The sequence below is a fragment of the Mastigoproctus giganteus genome, chromosome 1 (assembly GCF_048544385.1).
Source record: "Mastigoproctus giganteus isolate SK-2022 chromosome 1, ASM4854438v1, whole genome shotgun sequence".
NCBI classification, from domain to species: Eukaryota; Metazoa; Arthropoda; class Arachnida; order Uropygi; family Thelyphonidae; genus Mastigoproctus; species Mastigoproctus giganteus.
The window spans coordinates 68,329,189-68,346,136 of NC_143575.1; the positions used below are offsets into that span (position 1 = coordinate 68,329,189).

General features: G+C 38.1%; 1 protein-coding gene across 1 annotated transcript in view; it reads right to left on the reverse strand.

Annotated features, from left to right (window-relative positions):
* The window catches only part of LOC150090874 (uncharacterized), a 628,907-nt gene that overhangs the window by 317,265 nt on the left and 294,694 nt on the right, over positions 1 to 16,948 (reverse strand). The window contains exon 11 of the mRNA XM_090375379.1: positions 3,914 to 4,079. Within this exon, the coding sequence (XP_090231505.1) occupies positions 3,914 to 4,079 (166 nt within the window). The remainder of the gene's footprint in view (positions 1 to 3,913; positions 4,080 to 16,948) is intronic.

The following is a 16,948-nucleotide window of genomic DNA, read 5'->3' on the forward strand; positions in this document are numbered from 1 at the left end:
GGTTGAATAAATTTAAGGAGGAACTGGACAGGCATTTGGAGGGAATGGTGTGATTTTTTTTTTTTTTTTTTTTTTTGGCTGTTGAAGTGCATAAGCTCATGCACTTGCTTTCTTGCATCACATGCCACTACTACACACACAAATTGCAAGTAACGCAATACGCGCAAGTGAGAACGGAGTAACGAGTTACAAAGCTTTAAAAATAGGAATGAAGAGAAGATCTGAAAATTTATTTTTTTTTATATGATTGAAGATTTCATGGAAGTGTAAACACATTTCACCATAATAACCCATATAATTCCAGCTGTCGATATTATCGCAAATTCAGTAAGATTGAGTTTCTGTCCTTTTATGATAGATTTCACTAACAGAAAAGCCCAATAAACAGGTGATTGCTAATTGTTTTATGGTTGTGACCTCCAGAATTTCGACTGAACCACGTGGTACCATTGGAGACAATTGTAGGGTAATCTCCAGTGCTGCGGTCTCCTGCTCCGATTAAACAGCATGCTGTCCCAATTAAGCAAAGTAAACCCTGGCTATTTTCTCGATTGCTTTCTGTTTTTTTTAAGATTTGTCCCAAATAAACGGCTGCCCCAATTAACCTGTGGCCCAAATAACCAGAATCCACTGTACTTAAATAGAAAGGGTGCAAAAATATTTGCTGATGCTATCGAGGCAGTGTTAGGTGGGTCCAAAAACTGCTAGCTTGAGGGGGATTTACAGACTAAAAGATTAACAATAGTTGCAGGCAGAGGCAAAAGCGAATCTTGCACTGCTTCTATTGTAACGAGCAGTCTAGAGAGCAAGTTTCAGGGGTCTTCAAGAGCTGGGAGTCATCATGGAACAAATAAATACATGGGCTGTGTTAGGGTAACTAAGAGTAAGAACAGGTGCATGTATACTTGCATGTACACCAATGCTAGAAGTACAGTAAATAATTTTAATTAATTTGAAGTGATGATCAAGGCATCAAAGGCAGATATTGTTGGGATATCAGACGGTGTCACACAGATATAAGCAGTGCAGAACTGGAATTTGGGGAATACAATTTGTACAGAAAGGGTAGACAGAGTAGGACGGGAGGAGGGGTTATGCTGTTAGTTAAGAAACAAAATCTAACGAAGTGCATCCAGTTGAAGTGGGTGGACAGTGCAATGTTGAGTCAGTCTAGTGTGAAATAAACACTGGGAAAGGAAAAATGAGAGTAGGAATACGTTATAGGCCTAATGACTCTGATGAGTACAATGAACAATTGTGCAGAGAAATAGAGTGGGCCAGTAAATCAGAATGTCTTGTAATGGGGGATTTTAACTTTTCAGACATTGACTGGAACTTGTGGATTGGTCCCTCGCATGCTAGCAAGACTGTTGTGGATTTATTGGAGGATTGTTTTCTACAGCAACAAGTTGAAGGGATAACCAGAGAGGATAATACTCTTGATCTGATTATCAGCAGTGATGATGCATGGTTTAGGAATTTGCAGATAAAAGAACCACTAGGTGAAAGTGATCACAGTCTACCGATGTGAGATTTACTAAACTTTAAAAACTCAGGGAATTAATCTTGGAAACTACTAGGCTTTTCATACCAACTAAGAAATACTGTTAAGAGATTTAGGCCTAAATGGATTTCACATGAACTAATGAGGCTCGTGGCAGAGAAGAAAAATGTGTGGGTTGCATATAAATTATGCAGGTGACACAGAACCCTACAGCAGATATAAGCTAGACTGTAATCATGTGACAAAGGAGGTTAGGAAAGCGAAGGCTGATTAGGAGAAATCTTTGGCAAAGGATGCAAAGAAAAACAACAAAGACTTCTTTACTTATTTAAACTCTAGAAGGAGGGGGATGAATCAAATTGGCCCACTTGATGTTGGTGGTTTGACTGTTGATGATCCTGCTCAGAAAACTGACAAAAAATGAGTATTTCGCATTTACATTCACACATATGAAATTCTGTAAGGAAGGAGAGCTAAACGATTTTGTAATAACTGAGAGCAAAGTGGAGGAGAAACTGTTGAAGTTAAACATAAAAAAGGCACCTCAGGAAGTAAGCAAACCCTTAGCCATAATTATGAGAGCATCCGCTAAACGATTTTGTAATAACTGAGAGCAAAGTGGAGGAGAAACTGTTGAAGTTAAACATAAAAAAGGCACCTCGGGAAGTAAGCAAACCCTTAGCCATAATTATGAGAGTATCCTTAGATTTAGGGGAGGTCCCCATGTACTGGAGATGTCAAATGTATCTCCAATTCACAAACGGGTTCAAAGGGTGACGAAAATAATTATAGACCTGTTAGTTTAAACTTCTGTTCCGGGGAAAATAATGGAGTCACTGGTTAAAGAAGATGCAGGATCACCTAGACAGGACTGCAGTAATAGATCAGACACAGCATGGGTTTGATAAGGGGAGATCTTGTCCAACCAATTTGATTGGATACTATGATGTGATCACAAAGGAACTGGATGCAAAAAATAATTTTGATTATCATATACTTGGATTTCAGGAAAGCTTTTGATACTGTTGCACATGGAAGAGTGCTGTACAAATCGGAGCAGTATGGCATTAAGGGCAAGCTGCTGCAATGGATAAAGGGATGGTTGAGTGGAAGACGGCAGAGAACGGTAATCAATGGACACTGCTCTATGTGGACTAATGTTATTCGTGGATTATCTCAGGGTTCAGTGATTGGCCCATTGTTTTGTTTATTTATTAATGATATCGATGAAGGTATATCAGGCTTAATGTCCAAGTTTGCAGATGATAGAAAGGTTGGCAGGGTTGTTAATGATAGTAAAGACAGTATTCTACTGGCACAGGATCTAGAAAAGTTAGGTAGATGGGCTGAGAATTGGCATCTGAAGTTTAATATTTACAAATGCAAAGTACTGCACATGGGTAGCAGTAACCCAAGAGAAACATACCAACTGTGGTACTATACTCAGGGAGGTGGAGAATGAAAAAGATCTGGGGATAATTGTGCAGTCGGATATGAAGTTCTCTAAGCAGTGCAGACAGGCTGCCAGAGCAGCATGGAGTTTTGTCAATGATATATAAGAAGTTAGCAAACAGGGACAAGGAGGTGATTACACTTTTGTATAAGGCAATGGTCAGACCACACCTTGAGTACTGCATACAGGTCTGGAGGCTTCATTTTAGGAAGGATGTACAGTTGCTACAACGAGTACAGAGAAGGGCAGCAAGATTGGTGGGAGGAACAAAGGGGTTCTCTTACCAGGAGAGGCTTAAATTCTGTCGGTTGCAGCAACTGGAGACTAGGCACCTGTGAGGTGATCTGATTCAGGTGTACAAGGCCTTGAATGGGTTGAGCAAGCTGAATGTTGATGGGATTCTTCCCCTTGCTCAGACTAAGAACCTGAGGGGGCACAGTTTCAAATTGAGAAAAGACAGTTGTAGAATAGTTGTGCAGAAGTTTGCCTTTTGCCAGTGGGTAGTTGATTGCTGGAACAGACTTCAATCTGTTGTTGTGGAAGTTGATAGCTTAAATAAATTTAAGGCTGAACTAGTTGGAGTGATAGGATGGGTGAAATGGGAAGTTGTTTTTTTTTGTTTTGTTTTTTTTTTTGGCTGATGCTGTATAAGGTTGCTTTCTTGCATCATATGCCCTAACCAATGCTAATACACTATAATTTATGACCTCCCATATGCCATGCTGATAATGCTCAAATATCAATTTCAAACTATTGACAGCAAGATCTACCCCTCATGATTCAATTACTCAATATCATCCCTCAATACACTTTTACTGAATCAAAACCTTATATAATTTTGTATTCACATAATAACAAATGCAGATGATAATCTCCAAGTTATATTATTCATATTCTGTTTAATATTAAACAGCACAAATATTTGATTATTATTAATAATAAAAAGTTAACAACACCTGTAAACTTGATCTGTCTTTCAGTAACTTTGTGTGTTTAGGACTATCAGGAAAATCCACTGTTTCAGTCTGGTAATTTGCTGCTACATCTATATCAACATCCACATGTCTTTCATCATCATTCTGATTAAAATTACCGGTGGCTTTCAGAGGATGGTCTATCTCTCTATCATATATGAATAAAAAATATACATAAGTAAACTTGTTGAAGGTAGATTTTTTTTTTTTTTAGAAAAAATTCAGTAATGGTTAAAAAGTCAGATTAAGATCCACTGATTAATTATTAAAGTTCAATTTATTTTACTTTCTATATAAGTCAAGCCTCTTGTATTCAAAATCTCATTAAACAAAAAGTTCCCCCCTGACCTTATCTTTCAAATTGGAAATCTGCCATTTGTCCTTCATGGGATAGTGAATCTGTCATTTGACAATAGTTTGCAAGAAAAGATCTTGATTCAATCCAAACCTCTTTTAACACTTCTTTGTTAATATGGGAGATCCACATAATTCAGGGTTGAAAACTGCATAATCAATCAATTGTGTCATCAGCTGTCTTCCTCCATAAGAAATAAATGAGAAAGAAGAGCATTTCTATTACTATGAAAGTTCATTGGCAGAGGAGCTATGTGAACAGGCACACAGTTAAATTGTGCCTGTTCATATACTCACCACGGTTTGAGCTGTCAAAATCCTGGCTTTCAGGATTTTGACAGCTCAAACCTGTACACCCATTCCAAGAGACATTGATATGTCCTAGATTGAAGAGAGTGACTGACAGCTTAGTGTTTTCAAAATGGCATAGAGAGGATCAGATCTGCTTCATTATTGTGTAGGAGGCAGATGGGTTAATTTATAAAGCAGATACTAAATTTAAAGAGCAAGTGTATATTACAGATTGGGAATGAACAAGCTGCTGATATTTTCTAATGATAACTTCAATGCATATAATTTTAGAGTATACATATAGTGCATTCTGCAGGTAAAGAAAAAAATTAAAAATGCACTGAATGTGTTTGTTTTCAAGCCATCAGTGTACATTTGACATCTCTACAAACATTCTAAGGGTGTGTGTGTCATGGCACTGTCTAATAATGTCACTGGTTACGGAATGTTTTTCCCCATTGCTGAAAATAGTTTTCACAGAAGGTTATATACAGAGCGGTTATAATTAATGTGCATCACTTCAGCTGGCTGTAGGTGGAAAACTGTTAATGGCAGAAAAATAAAGTATTAATAGTGTGTGCATGCGCACACCAGAACGCAAATCTAACTTGATCATGTGAACATCACTAACTTAACATCTGAGATGAATTAAAAGGAAGATGAATGTAGTAGTATATTCGTTTTGAAATGGTTCTCTAAAAGAACCATTTCAAAACGGTTCTCCAAAAGAATGATTGTGCTTTGTTTATAAAGTTGTTTTACCAGAAATAGTAGAACTCCATGGTTCACTTAGAAATTACCAGCATTTCAAGCAATTAAGAACACCACTTTCCCAAAATAGGCTGTGCAAAATAAGAAAATTCAAAAAGAAGTGGACAATCTGCAGCTCACAGCAGGATGTTCCCCAGCCACAGCAGCCATTGTCAAAGAGATCATGCTGTTGCTATGGCCAGTGGTCCACGGCACAAAATACATTTGTCCATTAGCACTGCATGGTTTCATGACAGCATTCCTTGGTCAACTGTCTATGTAAAGGTGTTGATCCATTATTCATCAGTACCATACAAGATCCATATGATGTAACAGCTAATACAAAACTGACCCAACTCAATATAACTCTGTTCTATGGTTTCTACCAAGGATCGAGGTCAATGATACATAGGTAGGGAACATCTTGTGAATTGATGAGGCTTATTGCCAGTTAACAGGCAGTGTGACTATCTATAATATAATTACAGGCTGTGAGGATCATCACCTCTAGGAGTTGTCAATGAACTGTCCACATTTTTACTGTTTGGTATGAGATTGCAGCAAATTACATAACTGGACCATTTTTCTTTGAAGAAATTCTGGTTCATAGTCCAGAGACATGACAGCCAAGTGTTGCTGTGAACTTCTCTATCATCATTTGATTCTTGCTCTTTGGGAGAGAGAGAGAGAGAGAGAGAATGTTGGGAAACAACTGTTTTTATGCTTGATGTAACAACTCTGCACATTGGCCAGTAACTCAGCTGTTTCATAATACATTCAATAATGGTCAGGCAATTTCCTGTCACTTTAGGAATGTCTGGCCACCTTGAGCTTTGGCCTGCAAACCTTGACCTTTTGGTTACAGGGATATCTTAAGGATAGGGTATATTACAGATATATCTCTGGCTGATTTCAAGTAAAGCATTGCAAGACACTTAACATTCCTAGTGACATGCTTCAGGCAACAACTGATTACACCTATGCTTCCAGCAAACAGTCGATACAACAACAACATTTAATCTCAATCTTCATAACCCAGCAATTGATCCAACAATATTCCACCAGTTACACTCGAACCAACTGTCTCCTGGTGGTAGTTTAGGATATATTTTTTAAATTAATTAATTAATTTATTTATTTTTTTTTTTGCATTTGCATTTCCAAATGTCTTAGATAGTGTCCACTCTGTATTTCATGTCACTACCATGAATTGTATTCCACTTGCAGTCAGCAGGAGTGATGTACTTTAGTTATAATGATCTTTTATCATAAAACAGGGATCAGGTCCTGAAATATATTATTTAGATAAATATTTCAGCTGTATATCAACTGTTGTAATCAACTGTAATTCCAATAGGCTTATTTTCATTAGATTCACTTATTTAATTTAGAATTAACTAAGGATTCACAGAGGTGTTCTTGATTTTGATGGAAAGAAAGACAAATTTCAGTGACATAAATTTCATACCAACTAAGAAATAAAGTTTAGATCTAGATGGACGTCAGATGAACTAAAGAGACTCATGGCAGAGAAAAAAAAGGAAATGGGATGCACATAAATTATCAGGCAACAGAAACCTATCATCATCATCATCAGCCATTTTCAATCCACTGGAGGATGAAGGCCTCTCCAGCAAATTTCCAGTTCCTTCTGTTTTGTGCAATGGCCATCCATTTATTACCCACAAACTCATGAATTTCATCTGCCCATCTCAGTCGTTGTCTTCCAGGTTTTCTTCTAGCTCCTCTTGGGTACCATTCTGTTATTTTCTTAGTCCATCTGCCATCATGTCTTTGAGCTATTTATCCTGCCCATGACCATTTTAGTTCTTTAGTTTTAATAAGAATGTCCTTTACTTGAATTTGCTGCCTAATCCACGTGTTTCTCTTCTTATCTAACAGTCTGGTTCCCAATATAATTAGTTACATTCTTCGCTGTGTCATTCTCAGCTTCTCTTCCATTCTTTTGCTGAGTGCCCAAGTTTCACTTCCATAAATCATGGTGGAGTTCATAAAATAATGAACCAATACATTGGTTCATTATTTTATGTTTCAGACAAATTGGGATATTGCTCCTCACCATGTGACTATATTTCCTGAATGCTATCCATGCAAAATTTATTCTTCTCTTGAATTCCAGCCATTTATCATTATTACAGCTGATGACTTGTCCCAGATAAGTATATGACTCCACCTTTTCAATTACTGCTCCTTCAATCATTATATCCCTTTCTGTGGCATACTTCCATAGCCATATTCATCTTTAGTCCAAAATCCTTACTAACTCTGCATAACTGACTAAGATTTTCTCTAATTCTTTGGGATCATGGTTTATGACCACAATGTCATCTGCAAATCATAAATGGTTTAGGTACTCTCCATTCACATTGACTCCTTTCTGCAACCAGTCTAATCTTCTGAAAGCTTCAAGGGAAGCTGTAAACAACTTCAGAGATATGTCTCCTTGTCGAACTGCTTTCTCAATTTTAAATTCCCTACTGTCTTTGTCTAGTCTAATAAAGGAGGTAGCATTCTCATATATTTTCTTAAAAATCATAATATATGGGGTATCTATGCCTTGTCTTTCCATTGGCGAAACATTGCATTATGTTGTATGGAATCAAAGCCTTTTCATAATCCACAAATGCCAGGTATAATGGTGTTTTACATTCAATTGCTTTCTCCATCAGCTGTGATATTACGTGAAGGTGATCCATAGTTGAGAATCCGGTCCTAAAGCCAGCTTGCTCTTTCGGTTGATTCTCATCAAGTATTCTTTCTAATTTGTTAGTAACGACCCTTGTGAATGTGGGATAACAAGCTAATTGGTCTATAATTTCGAATTTCTAATTTATCTCCTTTCTTATGCAGCAAAACTATGATTACATTATTCCTTAGGCATCACAACCTTTTCTAATGCATTTTGTGAAGTGTCTTGCCATTTTTTGTCATGTCTCTTCCTCCCAATTTTAACTCTACAGTAACTTCATCTTCTCCCGGGGCTTTCTGATTCTTCATTTTCTTCAATGCTTGCTCTACCTCATCAGGAAGGATGTCGGATATGTTGTATGTGTTACTAATTTGCGATCCATCTTCCCCACTGTTGGCATCATTCCTTTACTGAATAATTCTCTATAGCAATCTTCTGCTATCTGAATCATGCCTTCTCTGCTATTTATACACCATCTGAAACTGAAGAACACCATCGGTATTCTTCAGTTTCAGTATCATTTGTCTTTCTGTATTACTGCTCATGGCTGCTGATTTAAGTCCTTTGTTTTCCCTTAATGCTTGTTCTACTTTTCTTGTGTTAAATCTTCTTAAGTCCTCTGATTCTCTTTCTAATGGCTTTGCATAACTCAGTTTATTCAATTTTCTTCTTGTCATTGTTTATATTGCTCTTCATTTTTCATCTTCAGTTCATCATGACAAGTGTTTCTTGACTAATAGAAGCCTATTGTAGACATAACGTGTCTATAATCAAGTAACAAAGCAGGTTAGGCAGGCGAAAGCACATTACAAGATATCTTTGGCAAAGGATGCAAAGAAAAAAAAGCAAAGACTTTTTACTTATGTAAACACTAGAAGGAAGAGGATGAATCAAATTGGTCCACTTGATATCAATGGTTTGACTGCTGAATATCCTGCTCAGGTATTTAACAAACTGAAAAGTATTTTGCATGTAAGTTCACATATGAGAAATTCTGTAGAGAGCTGGAGGCAAGAAGTCTATCAAACTCTAATAGGAAGCTAAATGATTTTGTAATAACTGACAAGAAAGTGGAAATTAAATTGTTGAAGTTAAACATAAGGGCCTGGGTTGGATGGGATCTATCCAGTTATATTAAGATAAGCAGAAAAGCAAGTAGGCAAACCCTTTTAGGTATAATCATAAAAGCATCCTTTGATTCTGGGGAGATCCTTACGGACTGGAGAAGTGCAAATGTATCCCCAATTCACAAAGGAGGATCAAAGGGTGACAAGTAATTACAAACTTGTTACTTTAACTTCTGTTATAGGAAACTAACGGAGTCACTGCTTAAAGAAGCAATACAGGATCATCTATACAAGCCTGAGGTTATAGTTCAGACACGGCATGGGTTTGTTAACAGTAAAACTTGATTAACCAATTCAATTGGATACTACGATGCGGTCACAAAGGAACTGGATGCAAAAAATAATTTTTATATCATATTAGCGTTAGCATTAGTAGAGACATATGATGCAAGAAAGCAAGCTTATGCAGCATCAACAAAAAAAAAAAAAAAAAAACACCACTCCCATTTCACCCCTCCGTTTGTTTGAAATACCTGTCCAGCTGAGCCTTAAATTTATTTAGGCTATCAACTTCCACAACAAGGGATGGAAGTATATTCCACCAATCAACCATCCCCTGGCTAAAGGCAAATTTCGACACATTTTTCCTACACCTGTCTTACCTCAATTTGAATTTATGCCCTCCCAGGTGATTATTCTAAGCAAGAGGAAGAGTCCCATCAGCATTGAGCATGCACAAACCATTCAAGGCTTTATACACCCTCTATCAGATCACCTCGCCGGTGCCTAGTCTCCAGACACTGTAATTTGCAAACTTAAGCCTTTCTTTGTAAGAGCAACCCTTCATTCCATTCAGTAATCTTGTTGCCCTTCTCTGTACTCATTCCAACTGCTCTACATCCTTCTTAAAATGAGGCTTCCAGACCTGTATACAGTACTCTAGGTGTGGCCTGACCATTGCCTTATACAAGGGAATAATCACCTCCTTATCCCTTCTAGAAAAATTCCTATATATCATTGACAAGACACCATGAGCTACTCTTGCAGACCGTCTGCACAGCTCAGAAAACTTCATATCTGCCTGCACAATTGCCCCCAGGTTCTTTTCATTTTCTAACACTATCAGTGTAGTAACACAGAGTTGATACGTTACTGTGGGGTTACTGCTTCCCATATGTAGTACTTTATATTTTCAAAAACTTCATTTGCCACCTCTCGGCTCATCTGCTCAACCATTCCAGATCCTGTTGCAACAGCATACTGTCAGTAGTGTCCTTAACAACCCTGCCAACCTTTGTATCGTCAGTAAACTTGGACATTAAGCTTGATATACCATCAATATCACGTATAAATACAGAAAACAACAATGGACCCAACACTGAACCCTGAGGGACTCCACTAATGACAAAAGTCCATGATGAGCAATGTCCATTGATTACCACTCCCTGTCTTCTCCCCATCAACCATCCCTTTATCCATAGCAGCAATTTGCCTCCAATGTCACACTGCTCCAATTTGTGCAGCAGTCTTCCATGTGCAACAGTATCAAAAGCCTTCCTAAGATCCAAATATATAATATCAAAGTTATTCCCTGCATTCAGTTCTTTTGTGACTGCATCATAGTATCCTATCAAATTGGTCAGGCAAGACTTTCGCTTAACAAAACCATGTTGTGTCCAAGCTATAACTGAATTCTTGTTTGATGATCCTGCAGTGCTTCTTCAAACAGTGCCTCCATTAATTTTCCTGGAACAGAAGTTAAACTCACAGGTCTATAATTACTTGTGTCAGCCTTTGATCCTCCTTTGTGAATTGGGGTCACATTTGCACATCTCCAGTCTATAGGTACCTCCTCGGAGTCCAAAGCAGCTCTCATAATTATAGCTAAGGGTTTTGCTGCCTCCTTTAATATAACTCGATAGATCCCATCCACTCCGGGTGCCTTTTTTCTTTATCCTCAACAATATCTCCTCCACTTCCCTCTCAGTTATTACAAAATCATCTAGCTCACTGCCAGAGTTTACTTCACCTCTGGCAATCCCCTTCCTGAATAACTCCTCATGTATGAATGTAAATGCAAAATACTCATTTAGTTTGTTAGCCACCTGAGCAGAGTTGAACCATCAATATCCAGGACCAATCTGATTCATCCCTTTCCTTCTAGAGTTTACTTAGATAAAGAACTCTTTGCTGTTTTTCTTTCCATCCTTTGCCAAGGATTTCTCATAATCTGCCTTTGCTGCCTAATCTCCTTTGTGATTGGTTATAGACCAGCTTACATCTATCATAGGCTTCCATGTCACCCATTAATTTATATGTATCCCATGCATTTTTTCTTCTCCGCCATGTCTCATTAGTTCATCTGACATCCATGTAGGCCTAAACCTTGAACAATATTTCTTAGTTGGTATGTAAAGCCTAGTAGCTTCCAAGATAAATTCTTTCAATGCTTCCCATTTTGAATTTGCGGTTGGTAACATCATCAATTGGTCCCACTGTATAGAATTTAAATACTGTCTCAGTCCATTGTAGTCGCCTTTACGGAAGCAATAACCCTTCCCTTTACCCCTAATGGTAGTTACCTCTTTGAGTAAATCCCACTTCAGCACACTGTGATCACTGCCACCTAGTGGTTCCTTTATCTGCAGATTCTTAGTACATGAAGAAACTCTACTGATAATCAGATCAAGAGTATTGCTCCCTCTAGTTGCCTCCCGAACATGCTGATGTAGAAAACAATCATCCAATAAATACACAAAAGCTTTGCTAGTGTGTGAGTGACCAACCCACAAATTTCAGTCAATATCTGGGAAATTAAAATCTCCCCATTATAAGACTCTCTGATTTACTGGCCCACTATTTCCCTGCACAGTTTCTCTATTATACTCATCGAGTCATTAGGCCTATAGCACACTCCTACTCTCAATTTTGATCTCCCAATGCTTATGTCACAGCAAACTGACTCGACACTGCACTGTCCAGCGATGTCGACTGACTTCACTTCCTTGGTTTTTAGGTGTTTCTTAACTAATACCATAACCCCTCCTCTCTTCCTATCCAGTCTATCCTTTCTGTACACATTGTACTCCCCAGATTGCAGTTCTGCATTCCTTATATCTGTGTGACACCACGTCTCTGATATCCCAACAATATCTGCCTTTGATGTTTTGAGAAATACCTCAAATTCAAATTTATTTACCAAACTCCTACCATTGGTGTACATGCAAGTATACATGCACCTGTTCCTATTCTTAGCTACCATAACACAACTCATACATTTACTTGTACCGCAATGACTCCCAGTATTCTCTGAAATACCCTGCATCTTGTTTTCCAGGCTGCTGCTCATTCCAATAGAAGCAGTGCAAGAATCACTTTCACCTCTGCCAGTGGCTACTGTTAATCTATTAGTCCTTGTATCCCCCAAGCTAGAAGTTTTCTGACTCACCTAGCACTGCCTCGATAGCATCAGCAAATATTCTTGCACCCTTTCTATTTAAGTGTATCCCATCCCTGTAGAAGCAGTCTCTCCTGTTAACAAGTACAGACCAGGCTGAAAAAAAAGTCTACCCCTTGAGCCTTGCACAATCTTTCCAGGGCCGAATTGATCGACTAGGCTCTCATCATATACTCTCTCTCTCTCTCTCCTATAGTGTCTGGGCAGAATTGCAGACACCTTCAAATTCAACCCTAATTCATGGCTTTTTTTTCAACGGTGACCTGTACTTGTTAAGTAATTCTGCCGGTATACTAGGATTTCAGGAAAACTTTTGATACCGTTGCATATAAAAGGCTGCTGTACAAATTGTAGCAGTATGGCATTAAGAGAAAGTTGCCACTATGGATAAAAGGAAGGTTGAGTGGGAAAAGACAGACAGTGGTAATCAATGGACACTGCTTGTCATGGACTAATGTTATTAGTGGAGTCCTGCAGGATGCACTGTTGGGATCACTGTTGTTTTCTATATTTATCAATGGTATTGATTAAGGTATAACAGCCTTTATGTCAAAGTTTGCAGATGATACAAAGATTGGAAGGGTTGTTAATGACAGTAACAATGGTATGCTGCTGCAACAGGAACTGGAAAAGTTGGACAAATGGGCTGAGAGGTGGCAGCTAAAGTTTAACATTGACAAATGCAAAGTTGGGGTTACTCTGGAAGAACAATTTCTTCCAGAGTAACCCCAGAATAATCTACACACTGTGTGGTACTACACTCATGAATGAAAAGGACCTGGGAGATAATTTGTGCAGTCCGATATGAATTTTTTTTGACAGTGCAGACAGGCTGCCAGAGCAGCACATGGGGGTCTTGTCAATGATATACAGGAACTTTGCTATCAGGATAAGGAAGTGATTATCACTTTGAATAAGGCAATGGTCAGCCACATCTTGAGTACTGCATACAGGTCTGGAAGCCTTATTTAAAGAAGGGTGTAGAGCTGCTGAAAAGAGTACAGAGAAGGGCAACGAGATTTGCGAGGGTAACAATGGGGTGCTCTTACCAAGAGAGGCAATGGTGAGGTGATCTGATTGAGATGGATAAGGCTTTGAATGGTTTGAGCAAGCTCAATGCTGATGGGATTCTTCCTCTTGCTCAGATTACACACTAGAATAGATGTGCAAAAAATTGCCTTTAGCCAGTGAGTGGTTGATTACTAGAACAAACTTCCATCAGTCTTATGGAAGTTGATGGCTTAAATAAATTCAAGGAAGAACTGGACAAACTTTTTGAACAAATGGATAAATGAATGAAAATTTTTCTTTTTCTTTTTTTTGTTTGGCTGATGATGTATTAAGCTAGCTTTTTTGCATCATATGCCACTACTAATGATAATGACACAGGTGAGTGTCTTTCTCCTAAGATGAAACTGAGATTCATTTGCTTCCATACACTATATGAACAAAAGAATTACAACATACAGACAGCAAAAAGGATTTTTAATTCAAAAAGATTATAAAGAGTAGGGTAAACTTTGGCCTGCATGCATGCCTCAATCTTCCTCAATATACTTTATACTAACCTCTAGTGTTGACCAGAATATGCCTCCATTCCTCCTGGAAAGAAGTTTCAAGAGCAAGTTGAAAAAAAAAAAAAAAAAAAAAACAGTTTTTGTCGCAGCCTAAACCAGAATCCCAATTCATCACACAGGTCTTTAATGCAATTTAAGTTTGGGCTCTGAGCCAGCTGACCTAACTTGTTAACATTATGTTCACAGGTCATCTAGAGAGCACTATTGGAGAATATTTTGCCTTATTTTTTATTATTTTTATTTTTTTTGTAGTGGCCTCCGTAGCTGAGTGGTCAGGGGCAGGAGTGCAGTAGCACAAGCTCTTTGAGTAGACCAGGGTTCAAGCTCTTGACTGCTAAATACGGTAGGAGTTGACAACTGCATTGTATGTGATGTAAAGCAAAGCTTCTTAACAAGTATTAAAAAAAAATCAGGAAGTAAAAATTAATGGTGGATTTCTATTCAGAGGCAAACATCGAACATGGCATCCATAGTCCTATTTTACTGATCATCATTTTGAAGCTCTTTCTCTCGCTAACTCTTAATGGATGCAATATTTTGTAAAAGGCATGAAATGTCATGATCATACCATGTCTTGTCTTTTACCTATAGGTTTCTACAGCAATTGGAATGTCATGCATGATATTCCAAACGCTGTAGAAATAATCTTGCAATAAAAATAATCATACATGATTATTTTTATTGCAAACAATGTAACATTAAGTACTGACCACTACAGGATGCCTTCTGCCTGCACAGATTTGGATAGGCATTTCTAAAACATATCTGGAAGGTTCTATAATGGCAGAAATTCTAAACTTGTGACAAGTATCCCTGCAACCCAATACAAAGGCAATTGTTAGCAGCACAAAGACCAGCCCCGATTGAGTATTATTAAGGTGAACAGAACTATGTTAAATGATGCTCTGCATGATTTATCTGGACAGATTCTAACAGAATTGCTATTGGCTAAAAAGGATAGGAAGGGAGGAAGGGTTATGCTATTAGTTAAGAAACACAAAATCCAAGGAAGTGCAGCCAGTCGACATCACTGAACAGTGCAGTTTCGAGTCAGTTTGGTGTGACATAAGCACTGGGAGATCAAAATTGAGAGTAGGAGGGTGTTATAGGCCTAATGACTCTGATGAGCATAATATGAACCTGTACAAGGAAATAGAGTGAGCCAGTAAATCAAAGAGTCTTATAATGGGAGATTTTAATTTCCTGGATATTGACTGGAATTTGTGGGTTGGTCATTCACACACTAGCAAGGCTTTCGTGGATTTATTGGATGGCTGTTTTCTACATCAGCATATTCGGGAGGCAACTAGAGGGAGCAATACTCTTAATTTGATTATCAGTAGTGATTCTTCATGCATTAAGAATCTGCAGATAAAGAAACCACTAGATGGCAGTGATCACAGTGTGCTGAAGTGGGATTTACTCAAAGAGGTAGCTACCATCAGGGGTAAAGGGAAGAGTTTTTGTTTTCATAAAGGCAACTACAGTGGTCTGAGATAGTATTTAAATTCTATACAGTAGGACCAACTGATGATGTTACCAACAGCAAATTCAAAATGAGAAGCATTCAAAGAATTAATCTTGGAAGCTAGTAGGCTTTACATACCAACTAAGAAATATTGTTCAAGGTTTAGGCCTAAATGGATGTCAGATGATCTATTGAGACATATGACAGAGAAGAAAAATGCATGGGATACATATAAATTAATGGGTAACATGGAAGCCTATGATAGATATAAGCTGGTCTGTAACCAAGTCACAAAGGAGATTAGGCAGATTATGAGAAATCCTTGACAAAGGATGCAAAGAAAAATAGAAAACAGTTCTTTACCTATGTAAAAACTCTAGAAGGAAAGGGATGAATCAGATTGGTGCACTGGATATTGATGGTTCAACTCTTGATGATCCTGCTCAGGTGGCTAACAAACTAAATGAGTATTTTGCATTTACATTCATACATGAGGAGTTATTCAGGAAGGGGAATGCCAGAGGTGAAGTAAACTCTGGCAGTGAGCTAGATGATTTTGTAATAACTGAGAGGGAAGTGGAGGAGATATTGTGAGGATAAAGAAAAAAGGCACCCGGAGTGGATGGGATCTCTCCAGTTAAATTAAAGGAGGCAGCAAAGGAGATAAGCAAACCCTTAGCCATAATTATGAGAGCTTCTTTGGACTCAGGGGAAGTACCCATAGGCTTGAGATGTGAAAATGTAACTCCAATTCACAAAGGAGGATCAAAGACTGACGCAAGTAATTATAGACCTGTGAGTTTAACTTCTGTTCCAGGAAAATTAATTAAAGAAGCACTGCAGTATCATCTAGACAAGACTTCAGTTATAGCTCGGACACAGCATGGTTTTGTTAAGGGAAAGTCTTGCCTGACCAATTTGATAGGATACTATGATGCACTCACAAAAGAACTGGATGCAGGAAATAACTTTGATATTATATATTTGGATCTTAGAAAGGCTTTTGATACTGTTGCACATGGAAGACTGCTGCACAAATTGGAGCAGTGTGACATTGGAGGCAAATTGCTGCTATGGATAAAGGGATGGTTGAGGGGGAGAAGACAGAGTGGTAATCAAAGGACACTGCTCATTGTGGACTATTGTCATTGGTGGAGTCCCTCAGGGTTCAGTGTTGTGTCCATTGTTGTTTTCGGTATTTATCAATGATATTGATACATCAGGATTAATGTCCAAGTTTGCAGATGATACAAAGGTTGGCAGGGTTGTTAATGTCACTAATGACAGTACACTGCTGCAACAGGATCTAGAAAAGTTGAGCAGATGGGCTGAGAGGTGGCAAA